Source organism: Lissotriton helveticus, chromosome 3_1 (genome assembly GCF_964261635.1).
Source record: "Lissotriton helveticus chromosome 3_1, aLisHel1.1, whole genome shotgun sequence".
Taxonomy (NCBI): Eukaryota; Metazoa; Chordata; class Amphibia; order Caudata; family Salamandridae; genus Lissotriton; species Lissotriton helveticus.
Genome location: NC_136061.1, coordinates 967404081 through 967427429, shown reverse-complemented (window position 1 = coordinate 967427429; position 23349 = coordinate 967404081). Strand labels below are relative to the sequence as shown.

Below are 23349 nucleotides of genomic sequence, written 5' to 3'. Positions count from 1 at the left end.
TCTACCTGATCAAACCCCAGAAACAGCACACAGTAAAAGGATATCCCCGCCAATTTACCAGAGATCGTAGCCGCAGGCAAACCCCTGTCAACACAAACCAGCACGAAACGTCTCAGCCCTTGCCGCACATCAGACTCAGTTCCCACCACACTATCCACGTTCCAGCCCATGAAAACACTAAATTCCGACCATGCCAAACGATATGTCCTCCTCGTAGTTTCAGCCAGCGAACCCTCCACCAGTCCAATCATCCTCACTCCCCCAAGGCCCTGATGCCGGCCGGCAGCTCGGTCTTGCAAGTATCCGCTCCCGGCGCCAGGCGTCGAAACCGCTGCCACTGCGAACGAGACAAAGCATCCGCAATGTCATTATTCGCACCAGGGACATGCTTAGCCCGAAACACCACATTCAGCCGCAGACAGGCCAACATGAATCTCCGCAACAGACGCAGCACCCTCAGGTCCCGAGCCCTCTGATGATTCACCAACTCCACCACAGTCATGTTGTCCACATGGAAAAGCACAGATCTGTTCCGAAACTCCTCCCCCCAAACCTCCAGTGCCACCAGCAAAGGGAAGAACTCCAAAAAGGCAATGCTCCTCCCCTGTCTCAGCCAAGGAGCCGGCCAGACCTCCGCACACCACCTCCCGTCCCAGAAAACACCAAACCCCGCCGATCCAGCCGCATCGGAGTAAATTTGGCATTGCCAGACCTCCCTCTCCTCGTCAAAATCCAGGGACACACCATTGAAATCCTGCAAGAAAGTAATCCATGTTCTCAAGTCTGCCCTCACTCCCATGGAAATCCTGACTCTGTGATGTGGAAGTACCGCCCCCGACATGGCCATGCCGAGCCGCCTGCAGAACGTCCGTCCTGCCCGCACTACCCTACATGCAAAGTTGAGAAAGCCGAGAAGTTTCTGAACAGCCCGCAAAGGAATCCGCTTCTCCCCCACCGCCCAGTCCAGGCATGCCAGGATCTCTGTCAACTTGGCCGCAGGGAGGCGCGCCATCCATTGCACCGAATCCAACTCAATCCCCAGGAAAGTGAGGCAACAGCTAGGACCAGCTGTCTTCTCCGGCGCCAGAGGCACCCCGAAACGAAAGGCCACCTCCTGGAAACGCAACAGGGCCCTGCCGCAATCCCCGGAGTCCGCCTTCCCCAGAAAGAGGAAATCGTCCAAGTAGTGAGTAACCTCACGGCACCCACTGACCCGGACCATGACCCACTGCAGAAAAGTGCTAAAGAGCTCAAAGAGAGCACAGGAAATGGCACACCCCATGGGCAAAACCTTGTCCATGTAGATGTCCCCCCCAAACTGCATGCCCAGGAGCGAAAAATCCGCCGGGTGAATAGGCAGCAGACGGAAGGCCGACTTGATGTCGCATTTCGCCAATTCCGCCCCCGGACCACAAACCCTCACCAGTCGGATCGCATCGTCCACTGACGCATAGAGCACCCTAGAGTCCTCCTCCGCAATAAAGTCATTCACTGACCGGCCTTCCGGCCAAGACAGATGGTGGATCAACCTGAACTCCCCTTCCTCCTTCTTCGGCACCACCCCCAACGGAGAGACGATCAGATCGCTCAAAGGCCAGTCCGGAAACGGGCCAGCCACCCTGCCCTCCAACACCTCCTTCTGCAGTTTCGCAGCCACTACACTTGGCAGTTCCTTCGCTGATCTCAAATTGTCGGCCCAACGTCGCTCCCTAGGACCCTGATAGCCCACTCTAAAACCCTCCGTGAACCCCCAGAAAAGCCGCGCAGCAGCCTCCCGATCCGGGTAACAAGAGAGCCAAGGGGCCATCGCCTCCACCCTAACCGGAGTAGGCGCCCTTCTGTCCAGGGTGCCCACGCCCCCTAACGTTCCTCCACTGCTCCGAGGGCGTGGTATGGGTAAGACACTGGGTAAGGGAATGCTTCCCACCGCATTTGGAGCACTCGTGTTTGAATTTACAGGGGTACCGGGAACAATACCCTCTGCTGTAGCTCCAACAGACTCCCGTGGAAACACCTCCCGGCTTGGACTGCTGCCCAGAGACGATGGTGCTGGGCACAGAGCCTCCCCCCGCCCCACCCTGGGCGGGACACAGCTGAAAGGACCGATACACCACCGGCAGGCCACTGGCCGTATGCGTGGACGCCGTGGAGTGCGACGACGCCATCCACTGCATCCAAAGTTCCTGATCCACTTCCCCCTAGCACTTCTCCGGATTCGCACTGACCCTGGCCCGAAACTCCTCATCGTAGCTAAGCCACGCAAACCCCCCGAACTGCATCTGGGCCTTACGAATGACATCCATGTATTTGAACAGCGCAATCGCCCTATCCAAATACTTCTGGCAATAGACACTGGCAAAGATTAAGAAAGCCGACGTCCAATTCTCCATCGTCACCGGCACCCTAGGGCGCCGAGTCAGCTCCCACTCCTCCTCTTTGGACCCCTCCTTCGCCTGCACCTCCCTATGGAGCAACTTAAAGACGTCCACAAACTCATGTTTCCAAATCCGCTCCTTCAACTTCTCCGAGAGGTGTGACCCCAGCGGCATAGCCAGCCCCATGTATGGCAGTTTTTTCGGGACCTTCACCCCTTTGTCCTCCTTCTCCCCAGCCTTGTCCGTCTGCACCCCCAACGTCACCAACTTACCGTCCACCTGTTTACCCTCCGCAGGAGGACTGCCCGATGGCTTCTCCCCCCCCGCACAGACCCATCACCAACCCCCACAGACCTGCAAGGCCTCTTGCGCCCCTCCCCGCTCCGGGGACCATCACCCCAGGCAGCCCACCATGCACCCTCACCTGTGAGCGTCTCCGTCCGTCCCTCGGGCCGTCCTCTGGGCACCGGCACCTGGGCCACCGTCGTCCGAGCCTTAGTCCGCGTCGACGCCGGGGCCTGTAAAACACCAAGGTCGCCGTTGTCCGCAGCGCTCCCTAAGCCTACCAAGTCATCCCGCACCTCCCCTTCCTCCAAGTCATCACTCTCCGTGCCATAATCCAATTCAAGCACCGGTTCCTGATCCACACGCACATTCTCAACCTCCTTCACCGCTCTCTTCACACCTTTCTGCACACCCTTCCGAACTGGCACACCCACATCCACACGCGCCGCAGAGGCCCGAGCCCTCGGTGGAGGGACAGCCGCCGCAGACTGCCCTGCTACTTCAGTCCTGCGTTTCGGAGCCGTCTTGCGCTCCGCCAGGCACCCCCGGGCTCTGCCAGCAGCCGCCGGCTTGGATCCCCTCCCACCCCTCAGGTCGCTCCAGCCTGAGTGGGCCCCGGCACCATCGGGCCTCAAAGCCGTCCCGGCCGTCCCTACACCTGCCTCAGCCTTCTGCGGAGGGGGGTCCTCCACAGACTTCTTGGCCCTGACCCTCCTGAGTTCCTCCTCCTTCTCAGCCTCCCGTTCCTCCTCAGAGGTCGGGGAGGGGCACTCATCATAATCACTGTGCCAAACTGCACTCACCCCGGCCCCGGACTGTTCAGCCCGCCTGGCCTCCCTAATCTGCTCCAAGATCCTCTCCCCCCTAGCTCGCTCCTCCCAGGAAGCAGCACCCCAGATCTGTGGTGGCGGGGGCGGGCAGTAACCATAAAATTCAGCCCCCGGGGGGAAGTAACCCCCCTGGTAGAAACCCGGGGCCCAGCCGGGCCCTCCAGGCGTAGGAAACATGGTGGGCCGACCAGCCCTGCTCCCCGTGGCCCCCACCTCCGCCTGACCTGCCGGGGCGGGTGTGCCCGCCCTAGACCCAGTGGACAGGTCGATAGCGGCCACCTCCCCCAGGCCCCCGTCCCCCCCAGTGATGACCCTCGTAAAGCCAGCCCCAGTGATGGTGGTAGAAGCCTGCTCCCCAGACCCAGATGCCAAGGCCCCACCCGGGGCTCCCTCCACCCCCAGGGCAGGCCCAGGAGAAATGTCCCCCAGCCCCACCTCCTGCACGGCACCAGCCGGCACCTGCAGGGGGTCCAAAATGGAAAACGCGGGGGGCGCGGTCCCCACAGCGGCCCCAGTCGCCCCAGGCACGAAGTCGATCGGAGGGAAAACACGCGGGGGCAGGCTCTTGCGCTTCCCGCCCCTCGCCGTGTCCCTGGGCGCTCCGCCCCCCCTCCGCTCGACACCAAGCTCAACCGTGTCAGGCTCATCCTCCTGACACGCAACCTTCGCGGCCGAGACCCCGACCGAGGCAGCACGCGTGCCCCTGGTAGTCCCCACCCACGCTTGGCCTAAGACCCCCGGGCGCAGCAGGTCCTCCCGCCCGGCCCTCGCAAGAAGCAGCAAGGCCTCCCGGACCTCCTGCGACGAAATGCCCGACATCGTGCTGAAATGCACGCTTCCGGCGTGGGAATCAACCGGCTGCCGTGAGAGAACAGCCCCCGGCGCCTACCGGACCGACCAAAGACCACCCGACCACACTACTCGACCAAAGGCCCTAGCTAACACTAACCTCCCTTTTGTGACCCTCCCGATGGTGCCAGGTGCAGGAAGAGGAAGTTCCCTTCCTCCCCTGCGCCTATATCCCCCAACCCCTAACTCCTCCCTTTCCCCTACCTGGCCTATCAGCGCGAATGACCCCGGGGGAAGACTAGTCTGCGACTTCGCTTCCCCCGGGGCCCGGCATTTTGCATATTCCTATAATCAGTATTATTGGAGCTTCCCCCCCCCTCTCCCGCCCCGGCCCGCCGGTGATCTTACAACTGGACTCTCACTGAACTAAGTCAAGTCACACACTACGATATAAAAATGAAGCGTGCGTTGGTTTTTGCACGCACGGTATGAGTACTGTCTGACGGTATTGGAATGGCATGACAAGTAGTTCGTACTTCAGTAGACTTAGCGTTAGCTCGCTGCTTAGCTTAGTTCACTCACAGTACAGTAGTTCACATAACAACTCACACACTGTTTTATTAACTTCCTTCAATCTTACCGTCCGTTACTCGTGGTGGGCCGGGCGGTCGGCTCAGTGCTTTAGTCAGTAATAATTGATTTTAGATCAGGCGGCCAGGCCTGGTGCACTGCTGCTCATCCAACAATATCCACAACCACGAGACAGCAGTGTCGTCCTACTCCTGGTTAGCAGTGGGCTGCGGTGGCACGCGTTGTCATGTGACACTCGCGCTGCACGTACAGAGGCCCCTACCCCCTATTAGAACAGTCAGATTAGTTCAGCCCTCCCCTGGCGCCCCAATAAATCAGTGGGACGCGCACGGCGCATGCACAGTCAACTGTGTGCAGTGCACGCACGGCCCACTGCCCCACTCACTGTGTGAATAAGACTTAAGTAACTAACCAGCTGCCGCCATGATTATAAGCGCGCGCCACGCCGGCACCAATAATTTATTCTCTCTCTCTTTGACTGCACCGTGCGCGGCAGGCAGCAGCTAATTAAGAGAAGTATAGAAGTGTGTGTTAGTCGATCACACACAGCCGCAAACAGTACAGTCATTAACCGGGCTCCTGTGACCTGCAGGCTGCATGACTAAACACGCTGAGGCAGAGTACACAGAGTTCCTATGGTAAATTTAAAAAAAATCAATGACGCACGGGCGAGATGCATAGACCCGGCCCTGTCAATTAAGTGCTGGTGCTAAGCACCGGCAAGCACCGGCACAAATAGCTTCTTTGTTTAACCGCATTTATCCTTAGTGAGCGGGGTGTGTATGTGTTTAAACATATTACCTGCACCTATGTGTGCTGAGAGCTACGTCACTTCTCGAATTTATAGTAATCGTAACAGGTATCGAACGGAGAGCCAGGGACGTAGTTATCAATAGTGCAGATACAGTATCAGCGGGGTAGCCAGTGCACAAGGGGGGCCTCTTTACCTGCGCGTATCAGGGTCCAATACACCATTGCTACACTACTGCGGGGAGCACAGGCGAGTGAAGTCCTGGACTGAAGTGCATGCACCTCACGCTCCCCAGCAAGCACAGCCAAACTTGCTTACAGCAGAGACACCATGCGTATTCAGTCATTGGCCACCCTCTGCACGCGCCAGTTTGTGACGATTGAACTACACCGCTGTCCTCGTCTTGGCTCCCGCCAGTGCCACTTGTGGGTGAGGGTTTGTGTGGGCGGCTTCCCTTCTTTCTGCTCGTTGGTCTTGTGTTGGCTTGCTGGCCGTTTTGTCCGTACTTAATTTTGCTTGTTGCGCCGATCAGCGTGTTCGCTTCCTTGGGTGCAATCTCCCTTCATAGAGCCTCCTGCGTGAGTCCGGTACTGTGCTGGTACCTGGTCCTGTTTTTTGTGGGCTGGTTTTCCTTGTTGTCTTTCCAGTGCTGATTGAGCTTTTTGTGCTCCAAGACTGTTTCGCTTCCAAGTTTCCGGCGAGGCGGTTGAGGCTGCGGCGCTTTTGCGTCAGCGCACGTCGGTTGTGACCCTTCTGTGCGGCTTTGACTCTTGCTCTGCTTTCGTCCGGCACCGCGCTTGGTTCTGAGGAGGAGAGGCGCAAGATGGCCGCCCTTGTTCCGTTTAGTTTCGTTATGATCCTGGCCACTGTTATTGCACTGGGTTGTTGCATCTGACTCTTGTCACTACTTCCATACCGCTAGTCGTTTGCCGGTGTTAATTGGCGAGGTAGGAGGAGGGGCAAAGCGCAAGATGGCCACGCCTGTCTCCCTTAGTTTTCCGATTGTACTCGGCTTGGTTTCTCTTTAGCGCCTCCTTTTGTCCTCCCTTGCGCGCGTTTGTTCTCTGCTGTCCTTGCTACAGTTAAGCTGTGATCGCGTAGCTGGTGGCGATCTCAGATGTGCCCGTTGGCCGCTTTTATTTTCCTTGGATCGGTTTGATGTTACTGGCTCTTAATTAGCATTTTATTTCGCCCCCGCTGCTTTGTCTTAGTAGCGCTCCCCTTCCGTTTCTGAGCACTGTTTGCTCCCCCGCTGCCTCCCTCCTTACTCTTGCCGTGGCGTTGCGGAGCCCCTCGTCGCACCAGTCGTGTGCCGCCCTCTTGGGCTCTCCACGCTCCTCCTTCCCTCGCTCAGTCTGCTGCCGATTTCTCCCCTTTATCGCTTCTCCTTTGGGCGCGTTTGTTTTCTCTGATCGTGTTACTGGTAGCGATCTCAGGCGCGCCTGTTTTGCGGAGGAGGGGGGCGGGGCTAAGCGCAAAATGGCCGCTTTGTTTTCCTGACTTCACGTCAGTTTCGGTTTCGATTTGGATCGATTTGGTGTTCCCGACCCGTAATCGGCTTTTTATCTTGCTCCCGCTCCCTGTCTTAGGTGCGCTTCCCTTCCGTATCTGCGTTCTGTTTCCTCCCCGCTGCCCCTCTCCTTACTCTTGCAGTGGCGTTACTGAGCCCCTCGTCGCTTCAGTTGTGTGCCGCCATCTTGGGCTCCCCTCGCTCTTCTCCTTCCCTCGGCCCGTCTGCCTGACAAGGCGAAAAAGACCCACACGGCCAACAAAGAAATATTGGAAACCTTCAAAGATTTCTATGGCGACCTGTACAAAGCAGACAAGAACCTACTAGAGGACGGGGGGGCAGACCTGCTAAGAAAACTGGACCTACCCACTCTAACACATCATCAAAGATCGCTACTAGACCAAAACATAACAGGGGTGGAGATTGAAAGAGCGGTAGAGTCCCTCAAAGTCAACAAGGCACCCGGGCCAGATGGGTACACAGCAAGCTTCTACAAGCTCTACCTTCAACAGCTGAAGCCCACCCTGGTAGAGGTGTTCACACACTGTGTGCAGAAGGGACAAATGACAGACACTATGGCGGAGGCCAACATTATAGTAATAGCGAAAGATGGCAAAGACCCACAATAACCCCAAAACTACAGACCAATCTCGCTGATTAATGTTGACTGCAAAATATATGCTAAAATACTAGCAAACCGACTGAATAACTATCTCCCTCACCTCATACACAACTCACAAGTAGGCTACATCAAGAATAGGCTCTCCCAGGATAACAGAAGACTTCTCTGCCACCTTATTAACCCCACGGCCACCAGTGCTGACCCAGCGGTCATGATAGCACTAGACGCCGAAAAGGCCTTTGACAGAGTGTCTTGGCCATTCCTAGAACAGTGCATGAAGAAGTTTGGGCTAGGTGCGGACTATAGAGGGATGGTGATGGCCCTATACAACAAACCCAAAGCCTGAGTGGTAGTCAATGGAGGAACATCAGAGCAATTAATACTAGAGAGGGGAACGAGACAAGGCTGCCCGCTGTCACCAGCCCTGTTCCTACTGGCAATAGAACCACTCCTCAACATGATCAGGAACAACCCTGACATTGCGGGGGTAGACACACACGGGAAGACATTGAAACTGGCAGCATATGCATACGCTGACGATGTCTTGATAATAACCAAGAAGCCAACAGAATCTATAGCGGCACTAATGAAAACCATTGAGACATACGCAAAAGTCTCGGGTTACAGACTCAACAGAGGCAAGTCGGAATGTAAACCTATGAACGTCCATACAACTAGGGCGGTCCTGGGCGATTCAGGTTTAGCATGGCAAAGGAAGCTCCTTAAATACCTAGGTCTCCATTTCAGGAAGGACCTCCGAGATACCCTAGAAAACAATGAGACTATCACCCTAAAAAAGATCAAAGATAAACTCACCGCCTGGTCACCCAAATACATAAGCTGGTGGGGAAGGGTGGAATCCATCAAGATGATGATAACACCACTAATCAACTACTTGGTAGGAATGCGTCCACTCACACTCACAATAGACTTCCACAAACAACTAGACGCCATGATTAACAAATTCATATGGAAGGGTAAAAAACCCAGGATAAGCCTGCACGAACTACGACTGAGTAAAAACTTAGGTGGACTCAACATAACTAACTTCAAGACATTCCAAATCGCATGCTTAGCCAGACAAGGGGCCCATTGGCTAGCCCCTGATAAGGAATACATACCAGTATGGTTAGAGCTAGAGAGAGCCATGCTAGGAGGTCTGGACCCCATAGCATTGCTTACGGCGGAAAAACACCCAGAGGCCGACAATATTATCCTTAAAAACACTAAGGCAGCCCTACTAAAGGTAGACAAAAAAATGGACCAGAGCATAAGTTACACCAAATGGGAGTCCATATGGTACAACCCCAAAGTTAAGAACAAGGGGAAGCTCCTAGCCAACACCACTTAGTCGGGAAAGGACATATCCACTCCCCATCAGCTGGAAAAGAACAATGCACCCCTGACCTTCGAAGCCTTAAAAAACCTCCACAACCTAACGGAGCTAGACTTCTATGAGTTCCTCAGAATCAAAGCTGCCATCACGAAAGCCAATTTGAACAAGAATACACCCTCAATCATACAATACATGAGGAACCTGAACAAACTAGGCCACCACACTTCCCACCTATACAAATTATTAAGTCCGACAACGTCAAAACTCAACAACAAAACAATAGGATTCTGGGAAGAGCTCCTAGGCAGACAACTAAACGAGAGGGAAAAGAGCCGCTTGTGGCTGTCCACGTCCCAAAATAAAATCTCACCCCAAGCCGCACGGACAAAATACTGGCTGCTACACAAAGCTTACTGGACGCCAGCCAGACTCGCAGAGGTAGGGGTCAGAGAAACTGACACCTGCTGGAACTGCAAGAGAGAGAAGGGAGACCTTGCTCACCTAATCTTTCACTGCACCCGAGACAGAGCCTTTTGGGCCAGAATCACAGATTTCATCACAAAGGTAGTAGGGAGGGACATACAGCCAGGCTTTGTAGGACTAGCGACAGCCTTCATGGCCCCAGACCTCCAATCAAAAGAGGACGGCGACCTGATAGACCTCCTCCTCACGACAGCAGTCAAAACGATAGTAGCTAACTGGAAAAACACAGGGAAAGCCACGTTCAAGGGCTGGGTTAAGTGGATTACCTTCCTGAGGGGGGCAGACAACATAGCGGCAACACACGCCCCCAACCACACAGCAAGAGGCGAAATGTGGACATCCCTAGACAAACACCTGGGAACGTACAAACCCCCGTGAGATGGTCATATGGGTGACCCCCATTTCAGTTTCACCATCGACCACCTGTGTTTGGCACAGCATAACCGAGCGACAACTTGTCTCTATCTCCACCTCTTTTTTTCTTCCACCCTCTTCTCTTCATCTCTTTATTTTTTGTACAAGGGTGCAACAAGACTCAACAGCATGCATATACAATCGATCGAGTGATATACGCCCACCATTTAGCCCGCCAAGCCCGTTGTAACCCCTACGGAGCCCACGAGGCAATGCTATTACTGTACTGTATGTATATATGAAAATGTGCTAATAAAAACTGTTGAAATTAAAAAAAAAAAGAACTACACCGCTGTCTGGCGGGAAACGGCTGAGCAAGCCTTCTTTGGCTGGTTTGAGGAAAAGTGCCCGCTAAATACTCTTGCATTGGACATGCATTCTGTAATTCTGTGGTCCACACGTTCCAACTCCTGGCCTTGCTGTGTTGATGTTGTATAAGTAACAATGACACCAGTGACGATAAAGTTATATTTAGAAATACCCCGGTTACCACCTGTCTATTGACAGCTTGGTGATTAATCTATTCTGCTGTTTTGCTGGTAAAATAAATCAAACTATGGTCCCTATTATAAGTGAAACATACTGAGGTCCTGATTCACAAAGCTAACTTTTGAGTAATTTACACTTTTGAGTAAGTTTACTACTTTTGGCTATTCACAAAATCCGAGTGTGAATTTACTCCAAATGTGTAAGTTACTCACAAATGTAAATTACTGTAAAGTGTATAACCCCTTGGCCGTTCAATTTGATGGAGACATAAGGGTTATATTTTGGAGTAAATGTGCACTCAGATTTTGTGAATAGTTTAAAAGTAGTAAACTTACTCAAAATTGCCAATTACTCAAAAGTGTAATTTGCTTTTCTGAATCAGGCCCTCGTTGTGCTGTGAAATCCCCTAAGTGAGACAAAAGTACAATATAAAGGTGGAAAACCCCCAATAAATTATGTTAACAGAAGAACAGAAATCATGTAGGTCAATTGGGTGTTTTGGATTACCATTGAGGGCATTGGGCCTCAGGCAAAGACATATAACTGTTGTCAGTGAGTTTCTTAAACAAACTGCCTCGTCTGTTGTAATCGGCGAGAGCAGGATGGATTCAACGACAGAACCAGATTAATCAGTTTGTTAATAAACTAAAAATTGAATCTGCAACAGATGGACAATCTGCAAAGACAGCGGTGTATCCACAAACGGCATTTTGTAGTACGCTAGGTAGTGTTACAGTAGTACTGATCTAAACTAACAAATTGCTATTCACTAACCTTTGTGCGAAGTCTGTGCCGCTGCCTCTCCTATCTTTTCTGAGCTGATATCAGTACTGCTAGGTTTTAGAACTAGGGCCTGATTCACAAAGGTACCTGCATGTGGTAAAGTTACGAGCAAGGTGTCTCCACACTTATGGTACAAAAGGGGGTGGTGATGGATGGAGCATCTGAACCAATCAAACACTCACACCCAGTCAAAAGATCTGTGTTTAATCCATCACCGTTCTCTAACCCACTCTGCCACCCCAGTTCAGACATGGCAATATGCAAATCAGTCTGACCCTGTGCCTCATGGGAACAGTCCAGCCCGAACTGCCAAGCCATGCCTTCCCTGGACCGGAAACAAGCTTCCTAGGACCGGTTTCTGGCATTCCAGCCGTCTTCAGCCAGGCTTGCTTGAATCCAGTGGCAAAGTGAGCAAGGGACTCACGTCTGAGCATACCCTGCCAAACTTATGGCGAACAAAGAGGTACAAAAGGGGGTGGTGATGGACAGAGCATCTGAACCAATCAAACACTCACACTCAGTCAAAAGATCTGGGTTTAATCCATCACCGTTCTTTAGCCCACTCTGCCACCCCAGTTCAGACATGGCCATACACACAAGATGATGGACAGAATGTTGCACAATGGCAAAACATTCACCCCCAGTCACAGATCTGGGTTTAATCCATCGTTATTTTGCTCACCAAGCCACCCCAGTTTAGACATGGCCATATGCAAATCAGCCTTGACCCTGTGCCTCATGGGAACAGTCCAGCCCGAACTGCCAAGCCATGTCTTCCCTGGACCGGAATCAAGCATCCTAGGACCGGTTTCTGGCTATCAGCCCTCTTCAGCCAGGATAGCTTAACTCCAGTGGCTTAGTGAGCACGGGACCCACGTCTGGGCACATCCTTCCCACATAGGGTGAACAGCAAAACACACAAGATGATGGACGGAATGTTGCACAATGGCAAAACATTCACCCCCAGTCACAGATCGGGGTTTAATCCATCGTTATTTTGCTCACCAAGCCACCCCAGTTTAGACATGGCCATATGCTCATCAGTCTTGACCCTGGGCCTCATGGGAACAGTCCAGCCCGAACTGCCAAGCCATGTCTTCCCTGGACCGGAAACAAGCATCCTAAGACCGGTTTCTGGCTATCAGCCGTCTTCAGACAGAATCTCTGCTCTCATGGGCAGAATTTCAGCACTGAGAACTGCAGTCAGGAGATTACGCCCTGAGAGCGGAGTTGGAATTCTTTTAAATCAATGTTTAAAGTAACGTTGGTTTGCCTAAGTCCATTGAAGTGCAAAAGTAATTCTGCTTTCTGAAATGACCAATGCCTGCATTATCAGTAATTGTGGGTGTTAAACGTGACCACATAATTCCCAAAGCTGTTGTAATGAGGACTTCAGTACTTACAGTATGTTGTGTACTTCCGTGACTTCTCTCTAATACGGACACATATTATGGTCTAAATGTATTGTCACTGAGCTGGTCAGAGCCGACTGATATTAGGCTGAAATCAATAAAATAATTTTGCACCTTAATATTCAATATCTTGAATTTTTCTTAACGCTGTATTTCTATTGTGGTGATCCCGACTGTTTCATTTATTTTTGGTAGGAAGTGAACTTTTTAAAATGTGTTCTTTCATGTGCTGCACATGGTTCATTGGTAATGCATTAGGAGTTACATCACCGAGGGTAAAGTTACCCGCCCCCCTCAGCGTCAGATCTTGACCTGGTATTGGCCAATGATGGGATGTTAGTTCTTTGTTGGCCTTCTCTTTTGTTATGGTCGAACCAAGAAGGACCTAGCTTTGGTCTTTTAATATCATCCCAGAATCCCACAGACAGCCTCATTTCACGACTGTATTCTAAACATGGCGCAATACTGGACATTACTTCACTGACAGCACTGCTCAGAGATGCTCCTCGTCTGGCAGCGACAGAAAATTGACCCTCAATTCAATAATATTTACAGGCACCAGATCATTCTGGCCCTTGGGACAGTCCTACCAGTTAGAAGAAAACAGGAATTGTAAAAGGAATGCGAACATTTTATTTCCACCAGCACGTGACCTTTGAATTAAGGAAAGTTCAACCAAATGCACCGGAAGGGAAACGGCCACTCGAGTCGCCAGTGTATGAGTTTTATTGTACCGCCCTGAAATGCTAAATAGCTGACCTACATACTGATCCCTCCACCCATATACTGATAGCTGACAACGCATAGAAGAAAGTTGTGGTGATGTGTCTTTAAGGTCAATTACGTTTCTGTGTTCTGTGATGTTTGGAATATTTGGTGGGGGAGGTTGCTGGAGGTTCCGAGCAGTGGCAGCTTGTGTCTGATGCTGTTTGGAGTGTGGCAAAAAAGCCCCTCTACTAAAGTTCATTGGCGTCACGCAGTTGTTCCCCCCACCACAAAAGTATTTACCCATATTAAGTATTTCGATAACATGGGACCTTCTCTCATCAGTTGCACCTTCGCAAATGCTGTCCGACCAACCGGCTGATTATTTCAACAAAGTCGACACATCAGGAAAATAAACAGATCCGCCCTCTTTTGTTGTTTGATCCTGTGTTAAACCCTGCAATGTTGTACTCCTTTTCCCTTATAGTACTGGCAGGGGCGTACCTACTATTGGTGCAGGAGGTGCAGTGGTGCCAGGCCCAGAGCCCTGAGGCACCCATTGAACCCTCATAATTGAACCCACATAATTCCCAAACAGCAGTGAAAGGGACTATTTTGTTTGCTTGCACCAAAGGCCATGGCATCCTTGCTACTCTACTGAGTCTGCGGTGTCCATGTGCCTCGGAGGTACGTATGTATGTGGCGGTATGTTTGTATAGTGAACCTAGCTGGGCAACAACAGCGCGCTAAACGTGGTACCCAAGGAGCGGGGCACGTGTTCACGGGTGGCAGCAGTCGGTAGGTTCTAGGGTGTTGGGTGCAGTATTCCTTGAAATGATGTGTTTTCAATATCTTCCTGTACTGCAGGAGGGCCAGAACAGCTATGAGGCTGGAGTAAGATGATGCCCCAGCAAGGGGTTGGCGTCCAGAGCACGGTTTGGAAAAGGGGCATAAGAAAGTAAGGTTTCAGGGTCCCAACCCTGGTGTGGGATGCATGAAATAAGTGTGCCTCAGCAACATTGATTCATGCGTCTTATTGAGATCCAGGAGCTGTCACTGGTGTGGAATTATAAAACAGAAAGGAAGACAATATCATGCACAAAATACTCCTTGCATACATGAACAGTCAGCACAATGCATACACACATTACATGTCTTTATGCCCCCTAGAGGGGACCAGGTAATCATTAAGACTACGACAAAAGGAAAACGATGCACGTGGATCCAGAGACCATTCGGTGATCATATGCTTCATGACTTCCTTCCCAGCAATGCACCCCATGCCCCCAGAGTTTACATTTCTTTGATGTACAGTTTTTGGGCTCTTGGAGAATGAACAGCACTCTCATGGACATAATAAAAGTGAATTTGAAGCAAAACCGAGAAATACTAAACACAGAGACAGATAAAATACCCTCAGGGGATGAAAATGCCCCTGGCTTCGCTTTGCCTTGCATGAGAAACCCTGGTCCCAGCTGGGTGAAAACTAAGACAAACTGCTGAGATCAAGCTATTGAGATAAAAATCCCCACTGTTCTGTGTGGGAATCACACACCGACCCTCCTGCTTTGCAAAGTGAATGCTGTAGTGCCTAAAGCCGAGGTACACAAGGCCTCATAGATGGATGAATGCCAGTGAATCGAGGAATAAGCAACCAACCCAGCTACTTAACAGGCAGAAGTTTCATCTTTATAGACATACTGGGTCTGAGCCACCAGTTAAAGTACCAGAGTTGCAGGGTGCAGGTGGGCGGCTCTGTCATATATGGATATTCATGTCTTGAGGCAGGTTAACATCTTCCACCTGGGTGACCTCTCTTTGACTTTCAGCCTTGATGTTGCTGAGCTGCTCACAATGGGCCGCTCCATGGCCTCACACCTCAGAGCAGAAGCATCCCTGACATGATATGTCTGTCTGTCTCCCAGTTGAAGAGAGGTAGCACATTCTCTCAGGGCCTTAAATCTCCATTGCCCTCCAGTTGTGATTAGCAGCAATCCAGCCAATACCCCAAAGACACAATCACACACTGTTTTTATTGTGCTGTTCAACGAAGCAACAATGTTGACTCAATTACAGCCCTGGGCGAGTTCCAAGCATGAGTCCCACCTTACAGAATCACAAAGACCGTGCTCATGTCGGTGTCTGATGACTCGTGATTAGCCTCAGATATTGAAAGTGCCAGCACTCTAGTCCGCTAGACTTGGCTATGCCAACTAGGTAAGCTGTTTTCAGACGTCTGGCTTCCTGGCTAGTTCATTTCCTATATTGCTGACCAGGCGCAGAGGCTGTCGATATTAATACACACCTCAAACTTGTAGGGATGCTGAAAGAGTCAACACTGTCCACAAGCCTACCTAATGTGAAGACTACAGCTAGTCAATAAACTAAGCTGTGTGCCCCACGCTTAAACGTATGCTGACGCGCCCAACTCTTTCGCTGTCTGCCAGCTCTTCCTTGGACTCTTGCAACTATTTTTGGGCGGAATTTTTGTTCTGATCCCTTCGTGTGCATTTGGATGCCTCTCCCTGGGACTCAACTCTCTTTGGACACGTAAGCAGGTGTCGTAGTACACCAGTATTGTTGGATCTTCTTGTTATTTTTTCCTTTTGCTGCTTATGTGTTGAAGTAGTGGGTCAGTGCATTGTAATCCTATTAATACTCAACATTTTGGGAAATATTTTGTATATATTATGGGTTTTTTACCATAATGTTTTTTTCCCATATTCCCCTTGTTTTCTTTGTGTAAATGCTGTGCCCTATGGAAGGACTCCTCCCTTAAGCACTGCATCAACTCGGACTGGATTGTTGTGTATTACTCTGTGGATCGCTGATGGGACCCTTTTACAATAATCCAAGGGTGAGCTGTGCACCTAATGAAGTGATGGAAGTTTCTATAGACTGATGTAAACATTCTAGTGGCTATACCACTTTCTGTGCTAACTATATCTATTCTTTCCCTCTTTTAATCCAAGGACGCTTGTGGAATCCCCCTCTCCCAAGGTATCCTGAACACTCCCAGAAGAGAATGTGTAATTTTGATATCCAGATCATTAACTTTCCTTGTTCCCTTGTTTACCTACCTTTCCCTGGTGTGTTTTCCGCTTATGCCTATTATAGTTTCAGCATGAAGGGTAAAGGTACAGGGTGAGTGGTGGGACGTTCTTCGTTCCCTCAGTACCTGGTTTTCAGGTGAGTGGGGGCTGGAACACTTTGATTGTTGAGTTCTGAGTCTCTTCCCCCAAACTTCCCCCTTCGAAGCATTGGCCTTCTTGCCTCACTGCCCAAAGAGTCATGTGCTGAAACTGAAAACTTGATACTTAGTTTTCAGAACCTGAGTAAGTCAGGCTCCTGGCCATCAGTGATAATAGCCTCGATTACCACAGTTGTGGGCCAGTAACCATTCAGTGCATTGGGATCCTCAAAATTGATCTGACAGCTCCTTGATGTATTTTTTGTAATTAAGCACTGGATACAATCGATGGCGAGCAATAGGAGTGAATAAGTACCATACATCTATTTTTGAACCTAGGTGGGACTCCTCTCATTGGAAAGGTTTTACTATTCTCACAGAATGGATGTTGTAGGTTCCCGGAGTCTGAGGGTGGTCTGTCAGGTAGCCTCTCTTGAACTGGGTTCTTGCTCCATGACAAGTGGGGCATTCCTTTACCTGTTCATCTGAAATGGTTTTCAGGAAAAACTGAAAACACTTCTCTTTGATTCTGCACTACCTTTCTCTCAAGTTTGCTTGTGCCTTTAGACAATGTGGAAATTCTACTCGCTAGCACCGGGACACCTCGTTGGGTAGCTGTGCGCTTTAGAAATGTATTGTATTGTATAGTATTGTATTGCTCTCCTCACAAGCTGGTCTGACTCCGCTCCAGGCTACATGGTACATAGTGCTCATGCCACATTCAGAATGTGGATCTTTTCACAGGTGGTGGGTGGATCCTGCCACAGGTGTTGCATGTCCCCCCAAGGACTGAATGTGACAGACTCCCACTAAAGGAGCCTTTCATTCTAGAGCTCTGAAGGCTGAAGATTAGGGAGTGTACTGCTTTGAGATTTGATATGTTATCTGGAGTTATGCTTGCCATTAAGTTCTAATAGCACTTGAATTTTTTATGTTAAGTAATATCTTCCATTAGGTTGTAAGAGAAATTTAATTTGTTATATTGATTACTTACGCCTGACTTGAAATAACATTTAAAGTAAACCATTCCTGACGGATGCCTGCAGTTACTTTTAATGGGGTTTTAAAACCCTTGTGACTTACACTTTCATCCAACGAGAGCTCGGTGCTGCGAGAGATGCTGGAGTACAGCGATCGGGAGGTCTCCAACGTGCCGCTTCTTCTCTTCCTCATCTTGGCAACCTCTGGCCAGTCATTGGCCACCCTGAAGAAGAAAGAATGGTTTGGGTTCACTACCACTGCAAATGTAAACAGTGCACACACTGGCCTAGGTTACCATGCACATGAGTAAGTTCAGGTGATACAATTTATCTTACTGTATGAGTACTAACTCTTGGTCTCAGGTTCTGTGTTATATTCAAGTGTGTGGCATCAACAGGTAGTGGGAACGGTTTTTGAAGCCCTCACGTACATCCAACACCTGCTCTTCATAAAATACAGTGGGCCTTGAGTGAAGTAAAGTTACAAGTGTGGAGACTCGGCACTCTTAACTTTACTACACGTAAGTCCGTTTGTGAATCGAGCCCAGAATATCGAGCTAGGCACACAATAAAGACAACCAGGTGGGAGGGACACCTAGTCCACCTGAGATACAAGTCACTAGGGTTAACACAAATATTAATTATTCTGGGAGCCCACAGATTAGGTGGGGAAAAGAGGGGTTTGTACCTAAATAGTGGAGTCAAGAGGTGTAGAATTAGTGACTGTCAGCCCTTGGTCCGCCAGGTCATATTCCTTACTTTTTACAAGCTCTGTTCCTTACTAAATGTTCATGTAAAGTTGTTCTGGCAACCCTTATGGTCCCAGACAGCCTTTTACAACCCCTACTGCATTTTGTCACTTACCTACATACAAGCGTCCAGGTCTGTGGAAAACGTACTTAGGGGATAATATACAGTTCGGTGGAGTGGGAGCCGTAAACTGGTGGTGCTCCCGCACATCCAAACGTGTGGGTTACCCGCTATATTTAGAGTTGGGGGAGTCATATGTTTACATTGGCAGAGCCTGCACTGCTCCCCTCGTCATACACCACCATCACTTGTTTTCCCTAACCAAGAGTGCTACGCAGTGCTTAATTTGAGCCAGTGGTTTACGGTGCTCCACACCAGCGCTTAATGGTCAACACCGGTGCTTGTGGTAGTGTTTTCACAAGGTGGTGCTGTCTGAGATGACCCACAACAACAGTCAATTATTAATTCAGTATACATTTAAATGACTATTACCTGTCGCCAAAGCCATTCTTATATCTTTGTGGACCTGGAATAGTTCGAACTGTCACACTTGTAAGAGTATGATAGATAGTAGTTGCATTGTTACTGTCATTGGCAGCGCAAACAGGGACTATGTGTGGGGCAAGCTGCAGTGGCGTCCTGACGAGAAACCTGGTACTTGTTTTTTTAACAGCTTAAACACTGGTGCTACGCCACATAATGAAAGCGCATCATGGCCCTCATGTGCAGGGAAAAAACTCCCTGCACGGCAGGACAATTTGTTTTTCTTCTTTGCTGAGTGGGTGTGACAATGTTGGAGCCATTTATCAATGGCGCTCCCACACAGGGCCGGACTGGCCATACCAGGCATCGGGCATTTCCACGGGAGGCTGGAAGGATGGGGGGCCGTTTTCAGATGTTGGGGGCCAGTTTTGCAGCGGTGCTGCAATATCGGCCCTCAGTATCAAAAGTAGCAGCGCTTCACACTGGCAGCAACCCCGGCCTCCAGGGTGCTGGTCTGACAACATTTGCCAGGGTTACTTTGTGTTCCCAGTCCGGCCCTGCCGCCACACCTGTAGCTCCACTGAAGGCACACAACCTTGTGGGGACTCAAAAAATGGCACCCTGTCCTCCCCCGCAGCCAGTGCCTCTGCTGACCTGGCGGGACAGCAGAATGCACCCTAGGGCCTCGATGACCTCATCAGTACTGTTTCAGACACAAAAGCATAAGTTAGAAAATAGCTCAAACTCTCCAGACGAGTCACATCTTTATGATCCACGGTTTTTGGTCATCTGATGCAATTAAGAGCCAGGTGTGTAGGTTATGAGGTCAGAATTAGTACATTAATGAAAGCTGCCTCTTTAATCCAACTGCTACTTCTTGTCCAGACACACTCTAACAGTAGAAAAGGTTGCCCTCCATCGTTCACCAGAATAGACCTTTATGAAAAAGAAGCAATACAGTTATTTGCACAGTTGCTAATAAATGGGTCTAAATGCCAGCACTGGTTTGCCTTGTTACAGACTGAAAACAGGGAGGCGTATCTTTGTGTCCTGGTGTTGGCACATTTTACATGGACACACAAGTCAATTAGCGACTCACCAGCCCTTCCTCCACACCACGGTTCTGGGCCAATAATAACTGCCAGAACCAGCACGTGAATCCAGTAGGTACACAGCGTTGATGATGCATGAAACGCTACATGCAATGACCACATCTAATGTGTGTTATATGCACAAGAGAATTAGAAACACATGCAAAATGCATATGCATGAGGCACACCTGTTCAGCATGGAAAGCATCACAAAAAATAAGACAGGGCACCCTCATATGTATCCATTGTTCCACACAATGCGCAAATGTGTGCAACACAGGCAGTAAGTGGATGTAAAGGGTGGGCGTAGTTTGCAAAGTAGCGCTACGCGAAGTGCACTTCGCACTACGCGAACTTCACGCAGCACTACGCGAGCTGCGTAGTAGAATGTTCGCACTGTGCAAGATGCATTTTCAATGATTGCACAGTGCGAACAAGCATCCGGCACTGTGCAATCATTGAAAACGGCATCTTGCACAGTGCGAGCTGTAGTTTTCTGCCGCTCAAGTAGATTTTTACTCGAGCGGCAGCTTTCTCAACGCGAACTGGTAGTTTCTCATCGCGAGCATGCACGACCACTTGCAATGAGAAACCTGACCTCCCCGCGTTGAGAGTCTCGCCGGGATGTCATTTTGCTTGCTCGCGGTCGCGAACATGACGTTGAGGACCGCGAACAAGCAAAAAATGACCGCTGCGCTACGCGTGTTCGCACTGTGCTACGTGCAACTCGCGTAGTGCGAAATTGCGCAAACTTCGCAAACTACGCGAGCGTAGCGTAGTGCTTCGCCCAGGGTTACCATACATCTCTCAACACATGCATGTAACAACCACTTCTGGTAACACTATCGTGTGAAGGATAAAAGCTAGAATTCTCGCCGCCGGAGCATAAGGAAGCATCATTTCTTTGAGGAATCACATTAACAGAGGATTCCCCACATCAGGTGGAAGTCTTGTATGTCGATCGTCATTAATACGGCTCTAAAGTTTGTCACATCTCCAGATATATTGATACTCTAGGCGGCGAGGAAATTTTCTCAGGTCATCTCCTGTTTTATAAGTGTTTGCACTTGAGAAAAAAAGAATACCAACTAGAGGAAAATAATTGCTCCTTTTACACTGGCCCCTAACACATCACTGCGTGTCTAAATAGATCTATTAGAGATGTGGGCTTTTTAACCTTCAAACTGAAAAAAGGAATTGAGCTAATGACGCACTGTCCTTAAAAACATACCCTAAACTACTCCAGTGATTAAAGTACGTGGCTCCTCCCGAAGAAGGCGCTGGCCGCCGAAATGCGCGTCGAGAAACATTGTGCCACCTGTTGATTTTAATATTATTTCTTTAATTGTAATTGTGTAAACCTTTTTAATTGTGTCTTGAATGTTTTTTATGTATTCCCCTTGTGGGTTTAATGTGTAAATGTATAATTTTTTTTAAACTGACAATTAATAAATACTAGAAACTGAACTGACTTGCAGGCTACCCTCCATTCTTAATTTTATTTTTAAGTTTTAAGTATTGATTGTCTAGGTTGTTTTTTGTCAAATGTTTACTTTTCCCTGACCTAGGAATCATATTATTCTTGTTCTCAGGGGGTCCTTGTTAAATATACGTCGAACAACCACTTCTAGGGGCATGTAGTCTTCCTCCAGTGAATCCCATAATACATTGATGAACTAAACCTGGCAATACATACACATATTTCACCGATCACATGTCATGCAGCACAAGCCAGATGCAAATGTGTTTTACATGTGCCATAACTTACAACACATGCAAGAAGCAAGTGTATTACCTGAGATCAGGTAAATCACAGCACATACTAGAAGCACTCCCTCTTAGGAAACATGCTCAAAGAGTGATACATCTTGCAAAAGGTCAAAAATACACCACATAAGGACATCTGGAGATCCTTTGATACAGCCAAAAATGCATGTCTCCTGTCACCCTTGTGTCTACTTGGAGCCCTACAAGCTCTACCCATTGATAAAAGTATCACAATTCACCAATATGATAACAATACACAACTCTACTTAAAAGTCTCCTCCGCTCCAGACATCAAATGGCTCAAAAACTGCCTTCACCGCATCCAGACCTCCATGTCCAAAACCTATTTGAAGCTCAACCCCGCCAAGACAGAATCCTTCTTATTTGTTAACAACAACAAGCTAGAAATAGTGCAAACCCGACTCAATTAAATGAGCCTTGATGGCTTTTAACTCCAACTTGCACCAATGACAAGTCAGATGAATTCCTTCTGGACAACAACCTCTGCCTGAAGGAACACACAGCCAGGAAACCAAAGGCCACCTGGGACCAGCTCTCCTTACTGAAAAAGTGAAACTGTTTCTCCAAAAAGCAAATTCAAGCCCCTGTTGTCTCACATCTGATGGTGGAAATGGAATGGAATCGGTATGGCCTCCTAAAGTCCACAATGGCTCCACTTGAGGAAATCCTACACTATGCAGCATGTCTCACCCAGGTTGAATATGATCACCCCTGTACTTATGGAAACCCACTGACTCCCCTATCGACCCTCTCCATCATCTAAACCAGTTGCATCATATACAATGTCATCACAATCAGCACCCCTTCCTGTCTGGCTTAAGGCACAACCACATCTAGGACATCATCAGACTGGAGACAAAGAAGTGTAAAAAAGAAAAAAGCAAGGTAGCAGGCCTTTTCCATCAATGCACCCAGGATCTAGAACAGTATCCATCAGGACCACCCCAACACTGTTCCAATTCAGTAAGAAGTTGAAGATGCACCTCTTTAAAGAACACTACGTTATGATGTAGTAACAATCCACAAACCAGCTACCTCTCAAATCACTTGCTGACTGCATCTTTGCCTTTGCCCTGGTACTTCGCCCCTCTGTCTGGAGCCACATTATACAAATACCGCATCCGTGCAAGAATGTGTGGGACACGGCACTGTGTTTAAAATGTCACACATCTCATTAAAATGCAATAAAAGCTCCCACAAGTGATACTTATTCATGACAGTGCATAATTTGAGCCGGTGGTTGAGCACCAACCACCGGCACTTACTCATTAACACCGGCGCTTTTCATGAGCACCCGTTAATGACCCATTCATTTATGAGATCAAGTGATTTGCCCAGAATCACAGGATGTTGAGCTGACACCGAGACTCGGACCTGGTTTCCAGCTCTGAGGTCGGCAGCTCTGGCCATTACGCCACATCCTCTCCACACTTTCATGGTTAGTAGTTGGGTCTGTTTTAGGTGGCGCTAACAGGTGAAATGGGGTGGTGGATGCTGCCGCCTGACAAGAGCCCCAGTGCAAATTGTTTTACGAATCAACCACTGTCAGCGCATCTTACAACACATGTAAGAAACACATCAAAGTGGGATATGAGGGAAATGTTCTACCCGTGATGCATTTCGCAACATGTTCTACATATGTGAGAATACCATAGAGAAAGAGAGATGTGCTTCGGACTCACAAAGCATCTC

General features: G+C 49.4%; 1 protein-coding gene across 1 annotated transcript in view; it reads right to left on the bottom strand.

Moving 5' to 3' along the window:
- The window catches only part of TRPM8 (transient receptor potential cation channel subfamily M member 8), a 267091-nt gene that overhangs the window by 229350 nt on the left and 14392 nt on the right, over positions 1-23349 (bottom strand). The window contains exon 2 of the mRNA XM_078683346.1: positions 17649-17769. Coding sequence (XP_078539472.1) covers positions 17649-17769 — 121 coding nt within the window. The remainder of the gene's footprint in view (positions 1-17648; positions 17770-23349) is intronic.